The sequence below is a fragment of the Microcebus murinus genome, chromosome 7 (assembly GCF_040939455.1).
Source record: "Microcebus murinus isolate Inina chromosome 7, M.murinus_Inina_mat1.0, whole genome shotgun sequence".
NCBI lineage: Eukaryota > Metazoa > Chordata > Mammalia > Primates > Cheirogaleidae > Microcebus > Microcebus murinus.
The window spans coordinates 24,852,830-24,868,941 of NC_134110.1; the positions used below are offsets into that span (position 1 = coordinate 24,852,830).

Below are 16,112 nucleotides of genomic sequence, written 5' to 3' on the forward strand. Positions count from 1 at the left end.
ACATGACTTACTGCCATTGACGTTGACCGTGATCATCGGCTGTGCTTGTCAGGTTCCTCACTCTAAGGTTACTTTCTCGCCCCCCTTTCCACTGTGCTCTTTGAAAGGAAGTCACTATGTCCATCCAGCCCACACTCTAGGAATGTGGAGTTATGTTCCCTATCCTTGAGGATAGAGTATCTACATAAATTTGGTCATTCATTTATATCAGTATGGATTTATGGATAGTTTATACTTTGGGTTATAATCCAACATGAATTTATCTTTTTGCTCAAATTGTTCCAGCTTTAATCATTCAGTTGGTGCTTTCAGTTGGCTCCTGTGTCCCTCTGACATACTCTATCATTATGGGGTTTTGGTTTTTTTTCTCTTTTGAGACAGTCTCACTCTGTTGCCTGGCTAGAGTGCAGTGGTGTCATCACAGCTCACTGCAGCCTCAAACTCCTGGGCTCGCGTGATCCTTCTGCCTCAGCCTTCCGAGTAGCTGGGACTACAGGCGCGAGCTACCATGCCCAGCTAATTTTTTCTATTTTTAGTAGAAATGGGATCTCACTCTTGTTCGGACTGGTCTCAAGCTCCTGACCTAGAGCAATCCTCCTGCCTAGGCCTCCCAGAATATTAGGATTATAGGCGTGAGCCACTGTACCTGGCTGCCATTGTGGGGTTTTTGTTTTTGTTTTAGCTTTTTCTTACTTTCTACCTCTGCCAGTTACACCAAGCTCGTATATTTTCTGCCCCAGTCATTTCTCTAGGAATTTCTTGTTCCTTTTAATTGTGGAATGGTGTTATTACCAAGATCTGGGCACTAGGTAGGTTTGTTCCTATGGACTATTAATGCTTATAGACCTGTTCAGCCAACAGAGCAAAGACATATATTTGTGTGTACTAATCTATGTTTATACATGTATCTATAAATATTTCTATATGTAACCATCTGTATCTGTGTTATGCTAAAACATGAGGTTGTATTCATGTCTCCAACTCTAATCTATTACCACATGGATCATTCTAGACTCTTCCCCTTGTCTTCCACGCTAGCAGTGAGAAGCTTGACTTCTACCATCTGGCATTCATTTGTTTAATTATTCAATTCCAGTGTGCATACATAGCAATATCAGACTAGTTAACCCATTTCCCCATGGGAAATAACTTTATCAACTAGAATACAGTGTTTATATGCAGCTTCTTTTGCTTTTGGTCTTATGGACTCACTTATTTCCAGAGTTACTTAGTCCGCCACCTTTTTCTCTCACCCCCTTCAGTGAGGTTGTTCCATACACACACACACATGCATATACACACAGTGGTTCCCAGTCTTTTTGGCACCAGGGACTGGTTTCATGGAAGACAATTTTTCCATGGATGTGGTGGGGTCAGGGGGAAGAGACAGAGCTCAGGAGGTGATGTGAGCAATGGGGAGTGGCTGTAAATACAGATGAAGCTTGCTCGCTTGCCCACTGCTCACTCTTGATTGCTTCTTTGTTGCTAGTCTCCTGTCTAAAGTTAAAGTATAACTCAGTGGTCTCCAACCTTTTTGGCACCAGGGAACAGTTTCATGAAAGACAATTTTTCCATGGAAGGGGGAGGCAAAGCTCTGTGACCCAGTTCCTAATAGGCCATGGACTGGTACTGATCTGCACCCCATGGGGGTGGAGGACTGCAGTGTGTATATATGTGTGTGTGTTTTCTTTTTGATGACACAGGATCTCACTCTGTCACCCAAGCTGCAGTGTAGTGGCATGCATGATCACAGCTCACTTGCAACCTCTAATTCTCAGACTCAGATAGTCCTTCTGCCTCAGCCTCCCTAGTAGCTGGGACTACAGGCGCAAGCCACTACGCCTGTCTCATTTTTCTATTTTTTTGTAGATACAGAGTTTCACTCTTGCTCATGCTGGTCTCAAACTCCTGACTTCAAGCAGTCCTCCCACCTTGGCTTCCCAAAGTGCTAGGATTACAGGTTCGTGAGCCACCACACATGTCCTATTTTTTTGAAACTTTGTTTACATGGAGATTCATTTTCTGTGTTGTAAAGTTCTGTAGGTTTTAAGCAATGTATAGTGTCAATTACTCACAATTATAATATCATACATATTTCACCACCCTTGAGAATCCTATGTTTCATCTAACCCTCTCTCCCTCCCCTGAATCACTGGCAACCATGGTCTTTCTTACTGGTAACATCATTTTGCCTTTTCCAGAATATCATATACTTGGAACCATATGTCATATAATTTAGAATAATTATTTTAAGTCTTTAGTTATCCAGTATGCCTAAATAGATTCTATGTGGATTTTGGAGTTTGTTTATTTAGTAAATGTTTGATTATTTACTCTTTTTCAGGGATGTAGTGGTTAACAAAACAAATATCATCTCTATCCTCATGGCACTTATCCTCTGGTGGGGGAGACAAATACTACAGTTCTAATGATATATTTGTGTAATTATATAATACTAAACAAACATACTGATACTTCCCATCATGGACAAAATAGAATGATAGATTAGATTTACCCTCCCACCTGAAAAATTGAAAAGCTGGACAAAACATGATGAAACCATATGGTTTTCTAAACTTCGGGCATAAAGTGACAAAACAATAGTGATTCCTGTGAGATGAGAATCAAATAAGCTTGATGATTTCTCCAGCTTACCACATTAGGAGAATTTCCAGGTTGTGTTGCAAAAAGGAGGAAGCCCAGGTGGAACCTGGAAAACTCCCTAAGTTTGGGAACCCAGAGTGGCCAAGGGACTGGAGTTTGCCAGGAAGAGTACCAGATAGTGAAGAGCTACAGGAAGAGCCGAGAGATATGCCAAGGATTCTCCTTGGTTTTTAGCAGAGTACTGACCAGTGTATGCACATGAGGAAACTGCCACAGGCCAGGGAAAGAACCCCCTGAAGGATTAGAGCGAACACTACTCAGAGCTCTCAAAACATTGTGACAAGTGCCTGATGCCATCAAGCAGACAGAAAAGCATCATCATGCAGGGGTGGGGAACTTGTGGCCTAAAGGCTGCATGTAGCCCTCCAGATGCCCAAGTGTGGCTCCTCAACTGAACTCAAACTTCACAGAACAAATCCCTTTATTCAGAGGATTTGTTCTGTAACATTTGGATTTAGTCAAAAGCCCACACTCAAGGATCCAAAATTAGCCCTAGAATAAGTGCTGCTTTGCTGCCACATAACAAATCTTAAAAGCAAGAAGCAAAATTTGCACACTGTTTCCAAGTAACTGTATCCCAAAACAATGCTCATTTTTTAGCTAGGAATAAAAAAATGTAAAGCCCTCAAAGGGATAAAATTCACAATGTCTGGCACCAACCAAAAATTATCAGGCATGGAAAGAAACAGTAAAATACAAGCCATACTGGAGTGAAAAATCAATAAAAACTTATGCAAAACTGACATATATGTTAGATTTAGCAAACAAGGTTATTAAAGCAATTATTATGACTATGTTCCGTATGTTCGAGGAGCTAAAGGAAAGCTTGACATGTTAAGTAGAAACATGGAGGTATTTTTTTTTCTTTTTTTTGAGACAGAGTCTCACTTTGTTGCCCAGGATAGAGTGAGTGCCGTGGCGTCAGCCTGGCTCACAGCAACCTCAATCTCCGGGGCTCAGCGATCCTACTGCCTCAGCCTCCCGAGTAGCTGGGACTACAGGCATGCGCCACCATGCCTGGCTAATTTTTTGTATATATATTTTTAGTTGGTCAATTAATTTCTTTCTATTTTTGGTAGAGACGGGGTCTCGCTCAGGCTGATTTCGAACTCCTGAACTTGAACAATCCGCCCGCCTCCCAAAGTGCTAGGATTACAGGCGTGAGCCACCACGCCCGGCGACATGGAGGTATTTTTAAAGATCCAAATTAAACTAGAGTTGAAACTAAAATGTCCAAATGCAAAATACACTGGACAAGATTAATGGTAGATTAGATTTTGCCAAAGAAAAGATTGGTGAACTTAAAGCAGTTTCCTCTTCTGAAACAGGAAGAGGGAAAATACTTTAAAATACATAAAAACAGCTAGGTGTGGTGGCTCACACCTGTAATCTTAGCATTTTGGGAGGCTAAGGAGGGAAGATCCCTTGAGCCCAGGAGTTCCAGACCAACCTGGGCAACACAGTGATACTTGGTGTCTACAAAAAATTTAAAAAGAAGTTAGCCAGGTGTGGTTGCATACAGCTGTAGTCCAAGCTACTTGAGAGGCTGAGGCAGGAAAATTGCTTGAACCTAGGACAGGAGTGTGAGGTCGCAGTGAGCTGTGATGATGCCATTGCAATCCAGCCAGGGCAACTGAATGAGACCCCGTTTTTCTAAAAAATAAAATAATCAAAAACAAACAAGAGCATCATTGAGCTATGGGACAATTTTCAGGGCCCTAACTATTGTGTGGTTGGAGTTCCTAAAGAGGAAGGGAAGGACAAAAGAACTGTTTTACGAAATAATACCTGAAAAGATTTCCAACTTGATGAAAACTAAACCTAGAGTTGATCATTTTAATCAACTCTAAGCACAAGAAATATGAAGAAAATTACACCACCACATCATAATTAAGTTGCTTAAAACCAGTTACAAAAAGATAAATCTAAAAGGCAGCCAGAAAAAAAATGTTCAGTCCAGAATTCTATACCCAGTTAAATATCTTTTTAAAATGAAAGTGAAATAAAGATGTTTTCAAACATGTAACAGCTGAAATAGTTCAAGTCCTAGAGAGAGGAAATGGTAAAAACATATATTTGAAATGGTGTAATTTCACTTGAAGGCAGAGTATGACAAATTACACCTGTATACTATAAACCTAAGAGCATTTATTAAAAATAGCAAAATAATGAATTTCAACTGACAGTTCAACAGTGGAGATAAAGTTGAACCACATAAGATACTTAATCTAAAAGAAGACAGAAAACGAGGAAAGGGGAACAAAGACCAGATGGGACAAATCGAAAACAAAGAGCAAGATGTTAGGTTTAAGCCTAACTATGTCAACAATCAGAAATGCAGATGGCTTAAACACCCCAATCAAAAGTCAGTGATTGTCAGATTGCATAAAAAATTATACCCAAATATGCATTGGCTATAATAAACCTACTTTAAATTTAATGTCTTAAATAGGCTAAAAGTAAAAGAAGGATAAAAGGTATTCTAACACTGATGAAGATTCTAACACTGATGAAAGGCAAGCTGGAATTGCTATAATATCAAATATTCCAGAGCAAAGAAAACTACTAGGATAAAAATACTGTATAATGATAAAGGGGTTAATTAATCAAGAACACACCAAAAATGTTTATGTACCTAATAACAGAGCTATGAAATACATCAAGCAAAAACTGTTAATAAAAGACATGTGAGGAGAAATAGACAAATCCACAATTGCAGTTGTAACTCTCAGTACTCCTCTCTGAGTGATTGATAGAACAAGTAGGCAGGAGACTGTTATCAGAACTATCACCAGTTTGACCTGGTTGACTTTACAAAGCACTCCATCCAACAACACATTCTATTCTAGTGCATATAGAATATTTATCAAGATAGACCATTTTTGGGGGGCCATAAAAAGTCTTAATAGGCCGGGCGTGGTGGCTTACACCTGTAATTCTAGCACTCTGGGAGGCTGAGGCAGGAGGATTGTTCAAGGTCAGGAGTTTGAAACCAACCTGAGCAAGAGCCAGACCCCTGTCTCTACTAAAAATAGAAATTAATTGGCCAACTAAACATATATAAAAAAATTAGCCGGGCATGGTGGTGCATGCCTGTAGTCCCAGCTACTTGGGAGGCTGAGGCAGAAGGATTGCTTTTTTTGTTTCTGAGACAGAATCTCACTCTGTTGTCCAGCTAGAGTGCTGTGGCATCAGCTTAGCTCACAACAACCTCAAACTCCTGGGCTCAAGCAATCCTGCTGCTTCAGCCTCCCGAGTAGCTGGGACTACAGGCATGCGCCACCATGCCCAGCTAATTTTTTCTCTATATATGTTTAGTTGACCAATTAATTTCTTTCTATTTTTAGTAGAGGTGGGGGTCTCGCTCTTGCTCAGGCTAGTTTCAAACTCCTGACCTTGAGCGATCCTCCCGCCTTGGCCTCCCAGAGTGCTGGGATTACAGGTGTAAGCCACCATGCCCAGCCCAGAAGGATTGCCTGAGCCCAAGAGTTTGAGGTTGCTTTGAGGTAGGCTGATGCTACGGCACTCTAGCCCAGACAACAAAGTGAGACTCTGTCTAAAAAAAAAAAAAAAATCTTAATAAACTTTAATACCTTCAAGGCATGCAAAATAGGTTCTTTGACAAAAATGGAATTAAATTAGAAACCAGTAAAAATAACTAGAAAATGACCAGTTATTGGGTAGCATACTTCTGTGTAATCCATGAATCAAAGGAGAGATTAGAAAGCTTTTTCATCTGAATGAAAATGAAAATGCAATACATCAACATTTGTGAGATGTCATGGAAACTGTATTTAGATAGAAATTTTATAACACTAAACACCTAAATTGGTTTTTTTGAAAGGGAGTAGAGGATACAGGATCTCACTCTGTTGTTTGTGCTGGGGTGCAGGGGTGTCATCATAGCTCAATGTAATCTTGACTTCTTGGACTTAAGTGATCCTTCTGCCTCTGTCTTCCAAGTAGTTGGGACTGCAGGTGTGCACCATCATACCCAGGTAATTTTTTTATTGTAGAGATGGGGTCTCACTGTGTTGTCCAGGCTGGGCTCAAACTCCTGGGCCCAAGCAGTCCTTTCACTTTGGCCTCCCAAAGTGCTAAGATTACAGGTGTGAGTCACTGAGCCCAGCCCTTAATTGTTTTGGTTTTCTTTTTTAAGTGTGCAAATCACTGAACTCCACCTTAGGAAACTAGAAAAAGTAGAGCAAATTAAGTCCAAGAAAAGCAAAGGAAATGAAATAATAAAGATCAGAGTGGAAATGAAACACAGCAAAAAAGTAGAAAAAATTCATTAAGCCAAAGATGTGTTTTTGAGAAGACAATAAAATTAACAAATTTCTAGCTAGATTGATTAGGAAAAAGAGTGGAAAAACATTAATTACCAATATTAAGAATGAAAGATGTGGCATCATTACAGAGGCTTTTGATTTTAAAGGGATATAAATAAATAGTATAACTTTATACCAGTAAGTTTGATAATTTACAGGAAATGAGCAAGTTCCTTGACAGACAGAAACAACCATTATAGCTCACTCAAAAAAAATGTAAAACCTCCTTAGCTCTATATTTATTAAATAAAATCAATTTGTAATTAAATGCCTTCCCACAAAGAAAACTATATGCCTAGATGGCTTCTTTGCTGTACTTTACCAAACATTTAAGGAAGAAATGATAGCAATTCTATACAAACTCTCCCAGAAAACTGAGAGGAGGGAATACTTCTCTATTCATTTTATTATGCCAGTATTACCAGGATACCAAAACTAGACAAAGACATTACAAGAAGAAAAAAGTACAGCCCAATCTCCCACATGAATATAGATGCAAAAACTCTTAACAAAATTTTAGTAGATCAAACGTGAGAATATATAAAAAGGATACTACATCATGACCAATTGAGGTTTACATAAGAAATATGTGATATGTTTAAATTAAAAATTAATTTATGGAATTTAAAACTATATCAATTGAAAAAGAAAAACCATGTGATCATTTTAATAGACACAATAAAAAGCAACTTGGCAAACTAGGAATACAAGGGAACTTCCTCAATCTGACAAAAGGCATTTATGAAAAACCTGTAGCCCACGTTATATTTGATGGTGAAAGACTACAAGCTTTCCCCTAAGATTAGAACAAGTCTTGTATATCCACTCATACTGATTGTATTTAGTGTCATACTGGTAGTTCTTGCCAGTATGATAAGGCAAGAAAAAGAAATAAAAGCGGCTGGGCGTGGTGGCTCACGCCTGTAATCCCAGCACTCTAGGAGGCTGAGGCAGGTGGTATAGCTCAAGGTCAGGAGTTCGAGACCAGCCTGAGCAAGAGTGAGACCCTGTCTCTACTATAAATAGAAAGAAATTAATTGGCCAACTAATATGTATAGAAAAAATCAGCCAGGCATGGTGACACATGCCTGTAGTCCCAGCTACTCGGGAGGCTGAGGCAGAAGGATTGCTTGAGCCCAGGAGTTTGAGGTTGCTGTGAGCTAGGCTGACACCACGGCACTCAGTCTAGCCTGGACAGCAAAGGGAGACTCTGTCTCAAAAAAAAAAAAAAAAAAAATAGAAAGAAAAAGAAAAGGATCTAAAGCAGGTGTCCTCAAACTACGGCCCACGAGCCACATGCGGGTGTTTTTGCCCATTTGTTTTTTTACCTCAAGATATGTGCAGTGTACATAGGAATTTGCTCATAGTTTTTTTTAAACTATAGTCCAGCCCTCCAACGGTCTGAGGGACAGTGAACTGGCCCCGTTTAAAAAGTTTGAGGGCCCAGGCGCAGTGGCTCACGCCTGTAATCCTAGCTCTCTGGGAGGCCGAGGCGGGCGGATGGTTTGAGTTCAGGAGTTCGAAACCAACCTGAGCAAGAGCGAGACCCCGGCTCTACTATAAATAGAAAGAAATTAATTGGCCAACTAATATATATAGAAAAAATTAGCCAGGCATGGTGGCGCATGCCTGTAGTCCCAGCTACTGGGGAGGCTGAGGCAGCAAGATCGCTTGAGCCCAGGACTTTGAGGGTGCTGTGAGTTAGGCTGATGCCACGGCACTAGCCTGGGCAACAAAGTGAGACTCTGTCTGAAAATAAATAAGTAAAAAGTTTGAGGACCCCTGATCTAAAGGATCTAGACTGGAAAAGAAGAAGTAAAACTGTTTTTGTTTACTGTTGACATGATCATCTATGTAAAAACCCTAATGAATCTACCAAATAAAAAAAAAGTAATTGTAACTAAAAACTGAGTTTAGCAAGGTTATAGGTACAAGATCAAATTATAAAAACAGATAATATTTTTCTTTCTTTTTTTTTTTAATTTTTTTTTTTAACTTTCCTCTTCTACTGGAAGATAATATTTTTCTTTACCAGCAATAAACAATTGGAAATTTTAAATATTTTGTTAATATTAAAAATATACAATGCTTAGGGATACATTTAACTAAATAAACATGTTTTTTATACACTGAAAACTATAAGATTTATACACTGAAAACTATAAAGTATCATTAGAAGAAAGTAGACCTGACTGGATGGAGAGAGATATTGCATTCACGTATCAGAAGATTCAATATTGTTACGGTGTTAGTTTTCCTCATATTGATCTATAGATTCAACACAATTGTAGTCAATATCCAGTAGGCTATTTTGTAGAAATTGAGAAGCTGACTCTTAAATTCATAAAGAAGTGCAAAGGACGTAGAATAATTAAAATTACATAAAAATGAAAAGCCAAGTTTGAACACTAGCTGATTACAGACCAGGGCCATTTGGGCTCACCAAGACATGTGTCTCAGTTTGGAGGAAGTTTCCAGAGATGAAGTGTGAGTTGGAAAACACGAGGAGGGTCAGTCAGACATGTGGGAGGTCCTGGTCTTTGCTAACTGCTGCGTGTTCTGTTCTAGACCAGCCTTGAGGACAAGGTGAGGCCTGAAAGGTGTACAGGTGAAATGGTCTTTTCAAGTTGCTGTCAGGCCATGGTAGATACTTCTTAGTTTCTCAGAATTTTACTAACACTGCTCTTTTACTTTTTAAAAATGTTGACGTGATATGAGGGTCACCTTTTTCTTCTCAGACGTACAAGAAATTAGAAATATTTGAATTTCAATTTTAAAAATAACATTCCTGGTAGTCTTGAGCATTTAAATAACTAGTTGCATGGATATTTACACGACAGAAAGAAGAAGGCTTAGAGCATTTCCTCCAAGGAGGGAGTTCTCCAACTTGTGAATTGAGTGAATGTAGGTTGGACTTTGGCCCCCCAATCTATCTGGAACTTGGACAGAGTTTCTGATTGCCCTGCATGTGTCTCTTTCCTTGATTTCTCCAGGGTTAGCTCTGCCTTCTCCTTGCTCTCAGTCTTTTTATTTCCTCTTCCTTCTGGGAGGGTCTTGTCATGATAGCAGCTGTGGTGGTCAAGGAGGAAGGAGACAGAGCCCACCACAGTGATACCCGTTTCTCCTTTCTGCAGATCTTACCAAAGTCAAGCTTGGGCACAGTGCGTGATGGAGCACTGTGGGCTGTTATAAACCAGCCATGGTAAGGGGGGTGCCCAGGCTGCAAACAGTGGGGCAGTCGGTTCTGGTTTCTAACAGCAGAAGCTGCTTTTGTCTGATTTTGAACTTTATGAAAGGGAACCACACTGCATGTATTCAGTTGTGCCTGGCCTTTCTCTCTCCCTCCCCTTTGGGCGATTGACCCAGTTGTTGTGAGTGGATTACACAGTCTCACTGCTTTAGGTTTCTGCATGTACTTTGCGTGCCTATCCTCCTGTGGGTTAGTATTTGGTAGCTTCTGATTTGGGCTGTCATGAACAGTGTTGCTGGGATCACTGCTTGCAGTCTTGGGGTGTGTGTGTGTGTTTATGTGTGTGTGCACTTCCACTGGTCTCCAATGCTGGAAGCCCTGAGTCCCAGGATGGGGTGTGTGTGCAGCTTTAGGAAATATTAGGTCATTAAATATGAAATGTCTGATTTCAGATCAAAATTTTAGTTTATTATAGCTCAAACAAGAAGCCTAAACTATCTACACAGTTGTGCCATCTTAAGGGTAGCTTGTTTATGCCAGCAGCGCAGAAGCCTGGAGAGCGAGTGGTGATGAAATCATGAAAGGCGTTTTCCACAGCTTCTTGATAATTGAATATTTTTCCTTGCAAGAAGTGGTCCAAAGCCTGGAAGAAGTGGTAGTCAGTTGGTGCAAGGACTACTGAATGTGGTGGATAACAGAGTTTCCAAGTCCAGCCTCTATAGTTTGAGCAGCATTGTCTGTGCAACACATGGTCGAGTGTTGTCTTGTGAGAGGATCGACCTGTCTCTATGGACCAATCTTGGCTGCTTAACACAAGCATCCTCATCATTTCATCCAGCTGGTTGCAGTAGAAATTGCTTTAATTGATTGACCAGGTCTCATGAAGCTGTAGTGGATAACACCAACACTGGACCACCAAACAGACACTATTAACTTGTTTTGATGAATATTCAGTTTTAAACTGTGTTTCAGCACATCATCTTTAACCATTGTACCAAAACGCTTGCAAGTGTCAAAAAGAATCCATTTTTCATCACATGTAACAATATGGTGTAGAAATGGTTGGCCTTTATGTTGTGACAGCAAAGAAAGGCAAGCTGCGAGACAATTTCTCTTCTGACGCTCGTTTAATTCATGCGGAACCCATCTATCCAGCTTCTTTACCTTGCCGATTTGTTTCAAATGGTCCAATACTGTTGGAATAGTAACGTCAAAGCTTGCTGCTAATTCACACATAGGTTGAGATGGATTCATTTCCACTACAGCTTTCAACTCACCATTATCCACCTGGGTCTCAGGTCGTCCACGTGGCTCATTTTCAAGATGAGAATCACCAGAACAGAACTTCTCAAACCATTGACATTCATTAGCCACATCCTTCCCAAATACTTTGTTGGTATTTCGAGCTGTCTGTGCTGCATTGGTTCCATGACAGAACTCATACTCGAAAATAACACTTTTGACTTATCCATGTTTTCACAAAAATAGCTCTAAAAAAATGTGAAAGATAAACACAAGCCAAACTATGCATTTGAAAGAATAAGGATGTACCTTCACAATAGAAATAAAACAAGAAGTATCAAAGAGAAATGTCAGAAATATCAGCTGTCAAACTTGGTACTTAAGGAAATAAAACATTTCATGCTTAATAACAGTGCCAAGCCAAGGGCTGGAATGGGTTAACCTGTTTAGATCCCACCAGCAGTATACTAGCTGTCTTCTTGCTCCTCATCCTTGCCAGCACTTGATAGATTTTGTCTTTCCATTTTAGCTGTTTTGTTCTATGTACTAATTTTATTTAATAATTAGCATTTCCCCGATGACAGTGAAGTTGAGCACATTTTCTGTCATGTTTTTATTAACCATTTAGATAATCTCTTTTTAATTAGATATTCTCTCTTCTAAAGTATGAATTCTTTTGTCCATTTTTTATTGGGTTATCTGCTTTTTTTCTATTTGTAAGAATTTTTATATGTTTCGGACATGGTCCCTTGTCAGATTGTGAACACTCGTATGTGGTGTATTACTCATATTCTGCATAGCAAATATTTCCCACTTTGGACTTGCCTTTTTTATTCTCAATGGTTTATTGATAAACAGATATTATTAATTTTATTACTGTCCAATTTATTCATTCTTCTTTTGTGTACTGTTTTCTTTTTGTGTGTGTCTGATTAAGATATCTGTGCCTATTGTAGGCCACAGAGATCTTCTACACTTTTTCTAAAAGCTTTATATTGTTTTACTTTTACTATTTAGATCTGCAGTTTATCTAGCCTTAAGTTTTGTGTATTAGATGAGGTACAGGCCAAGCTTCACTTTTTCCTTGAACAACAACAATTTTATCCATGAACAACTTGGGGGTTAGGGGTGCCAACACTCCCTTCAGTTGAAAATCCACATGTAACTTTTGACTCTGCCAAAACTTAACTAATAGCCTCCTGTTGACCAGAAGCCTTACCCATAACATAAACATTCAATTTACACATATTTTGTATGTTATATGTATTATATACTCTATTCTTACAATAAAGTAAGCTAAAGAAAAGCTTAACTGTTAAGAAAATCATAAGTAAGAGAAAATATTTACTATTCACTAAGTGTAAGTGAATCATCATAAAGATCTTCATCCTCATCATCTTCACATTGAATAGGCTGAGGAAGAGGAGGGGTGGGTATTGCTGTCTCAGGGGTGGCAGAGAAGGAAGAAAATCTGTGTATAAGTGGACCTGCACAGGTTAAACCCATGTTGTTCAAGGATCTATAATATATAATCTATATATCTGGTCAACACAACACTGTTTTTGAAAAGGCTGTTTTTCCTCATAAATCAGGTGATCTATATGTGCATGGATTGTTTTTGAGCACCACCCTGTGTGGGGACTGTGTCATGTGCTTCATGCATGTTGCCCTGTTCCATTCCCCAGAAACTGCTGGTTGTGTGTTGTCTGTTCACAGCTGAGGGCATTGAATCTCAGATGTCAGGCTGAGTGTGAGGGCAGAATGGGTCCCATGTCCTCCCATGCACCCTCCCAGTCCTCAAGTGCTACGGGCCCTCCAGGTTCAGCATGTGCCCACCTAGCCATGGTTGTCTTGGGTTGGATCTGGCTGGCAAGCAGCTCTGCCTGCTGCCCAGGAGGCCTGGCTGGCCTTGCAGCTGTGCAGGGGCTGAGCACAAAGAACAGTCCAGGGCTCTTGGCTGCCTCGGGGGCTCACAGGTGCTGGGGTGTCTGCTACTTATTCTGGCCAGTCACTTGGTGGTGACAGGCTGGGCTGGGTTGATTGTAATAAGGTATTTTCCACATTGGAGCTTAGACGCTTATCCTCTCTCACAGTGCAGCGCCTTCCCATCTGATGCTGGAGTTGTCCTGATGATCTGCTGACGTCTGTCCCCTTGGCGCTGAGGAAACAGATGGCAATGTCCCAGGCGCAGGATTACGAATGCAGGAGTCATAATGCCGATGTGCAGGAGTCAAGGATTTCGGGATCGAGCACTAGGTAAGGAGATGCCACTCACATCCATTGAGCCATCCAGGACTCAGGGAGGTGGGAGGGCACGACCCCTCCTTTAGAAAAGACACTGAGGCCGGTTGCAGTGGCTCACACCTGTAATCCTAGCACTCTGAGAGGCCAAGACGGGCGAATTGCTCAAGGTCAGGAGTTCGAAACCAGCCTGAGCAAGAGTGAGACCCCGTCTCTACTAAAAATAGAAATTAATTGGCCAACTAAAAATATATAGAAAAAATTAGCCAGGCATGGTGGCACATGCCTATAGTCCCAGCTACTCGGAAGGCTGAGGTAGAAGGATTGCCTGAGCCCAGGAGTTTGAGGTTGCTGTGAGCTAGGCTGACACCATGGCACTCACTCTAGCCTGGGCAACAAAGGGAGGCTCTGTCTCAAAAGAAAAGAAAAAGAAAAAGCACTGGAAGCAGGGAGCTTAGTAGAAGTATGCTTGTTCACCTCATCCTAGGTGTGTGATGCCCCTTGCACACAGTTTTGCTTGAGCTTTGGCCGCTTTTTGGTGCTTCTGAACTTGAAAGTACTGTACCCTCGCTTAGATGCCTGTCCTGGGCATGGCCTCGCCTCTGTCCCCTCTGCACAGCGTCTGCCCCATCTCAGGTGGACCTTGCAGCCTGGGCCTGACATGCCACGCCCATTGGGTAGCTGACTCCAATTGCTCAGACCCCCTCTGGGCATTGATCCACACAGATGCCGGTAGGCATAGGTCATTATTTTTATTTGTGTAATTTTTAACTCCTTATTTGGAAATAATGCTTACAGAAAAGTTACAAGACTGAAAGCAGTCCTGGGAGCGCTTGTGCACCTGTGCCCACCTTTTGTTGGCATTGCTTGCCCGCTGCTTTCTTCTGAACCCTCTGGGAGGGGGCGGGGTGCAACATTCAAGTGTGTGTCCCTCAGGCTGTTCTTGGGTGTAGCCCCTGACACTTGGCATCTCTGGTGAGCCTGGCAGTGGCTCAAGTCTTTGGTCTGCTCTGCTGCCTGCCAGCCATGCCAGCTGGTCCCCTGCTGTCCTTGTTCAAGTCTCCCCTCCCTGGCCAGTGCAGGGTTCCTCTGGATCAGCTTGGCCTTGGCTGCTATCTTCTTAGCCGTTTTTTAATCTGGAAGACTTCCACAGCCTTTCTCTGTCTTTGCAACATTGACATTTAAATAGAGCTTTCCTGGGCTTGGGTTTGTCTGGCAATTTCTTAGCAGGATGCCACATGGGTCATATCAGTCCCTCTGGGATCCCACATCTGCAGACATGTGCTGTCTGTGCCCCTCATTTGGTGATGCTCCTTCTGATCACCCAGTGGAGGCCTTGCCTGCTTCGCTGTGGTGTGATTCCTTCCTCCCCAGCAACCTCTGAGCACTCTGGGGTCTGTGCCCTTCAGTTTTGACATTTCTGTTGTTTCTAATGTGAGCCAGTCTTTCCCAGGCTGCTTGCTGCAGAACGCTGGATCCAGCTCCCATGCTCCCTCCACACTGTGGCTGGCACTCGACATTCCACCTTAGCAGGAGCCTTCTCTCCCATTGTTCATTTGGTGTGGACTTATGGCTCCTTTTTGTTTTACATGGTTTGTATCATTCCTGCACTGAATTACTTTGGTGCTCACTCTCTCCAAGATTGGCCAGTGAGACTCCTTCATACTGGCTCCCATGTCCTGATGTCCCCATCATTCTTTTGAGTACTTCTTTGTGGTACAACTGCCCTGCTCAGCCCTGGTTCCTTCAGGGAAGACTGGTCTCAAAGAACAAGGTCTGGTTTTAACATGTGCATTGCTCCTGAATGTATTTGCTTTTTGGCCAATTAAGTATACAGAACTAGAAAATTTGTGGATGTGTATACACATGTACACAAATGCACATGTACCCTGTGTACATACACATGCAACCCCAGTTCCAGTCAAGTCCCATACGGAGTTGTTTTGGTCTTCTAGTTCATCACGTCTCTTCCTCCTTGGTAACAGCCCTGGCTCCCAAGAATATTAATGCATTTACACATTTATTTATCTGTATGTATGAAATTATTGCAGAATTGCTTCACCCATTCCACTTAAAAAATGTACATACTACAAAAAGTTGGGATTCATTTGCATTCCCCACATGCACACTTGAGCCAGGAATGAGGAACACAATCTAATCCTGAGTTCATAAATTACTTGGATTAGTTATCTCTTTTTTGCACTTCCTTGTGGTTATAACATTCATCGAAATATAATTGGGTTCACTTGTTTCAGTTAGTTTTATTCTTCTCCCTTCCTATTCTTACTTATGTAATTTTTTTTTACATCTATAGATCATTCAAATGTTTCCATAAGTCAAAACTCTAAGAAAGGTATATTCATTAAGGGCCCATATCCTTTCCTGTGCCCCCACCTACCTGTTGCAGGTAGGAAACTTCTTGTTTTATGGTTTAACTCTTGTGTTTT

The 16,112-nt window shown here is 41.1% G+C and overlaps 1 protein-coding gene across 2 annotated transcripts in view; it reads left to right on the top strand.

Moving 5' to 3' along the window:
- Nucleotides 1-16,112, top strand: part of ARHGAP39 (Rho GTPase activating protein 39) — a 131,909-nt gene that overhangs the window by 54,447 nt on the left and 61,350 nt on the right. For both annotated transcript variants that reach the window (XM_012760020.2, XM_012760023.2), the window contains exon 2: nucleotides 13,518-13,680. In XM_012760020.2, the coding sequence (XP_012615474.2) occupies nucleotides 13,595-13,680 (86 nt within the window). In that variant the 5' untranslated portion in view covers nucleotides 13,518-13,594. The remainder of the gene's footprint in view (nucleotides 1-13,517; nucleotides 13,681-16,112) is intronic.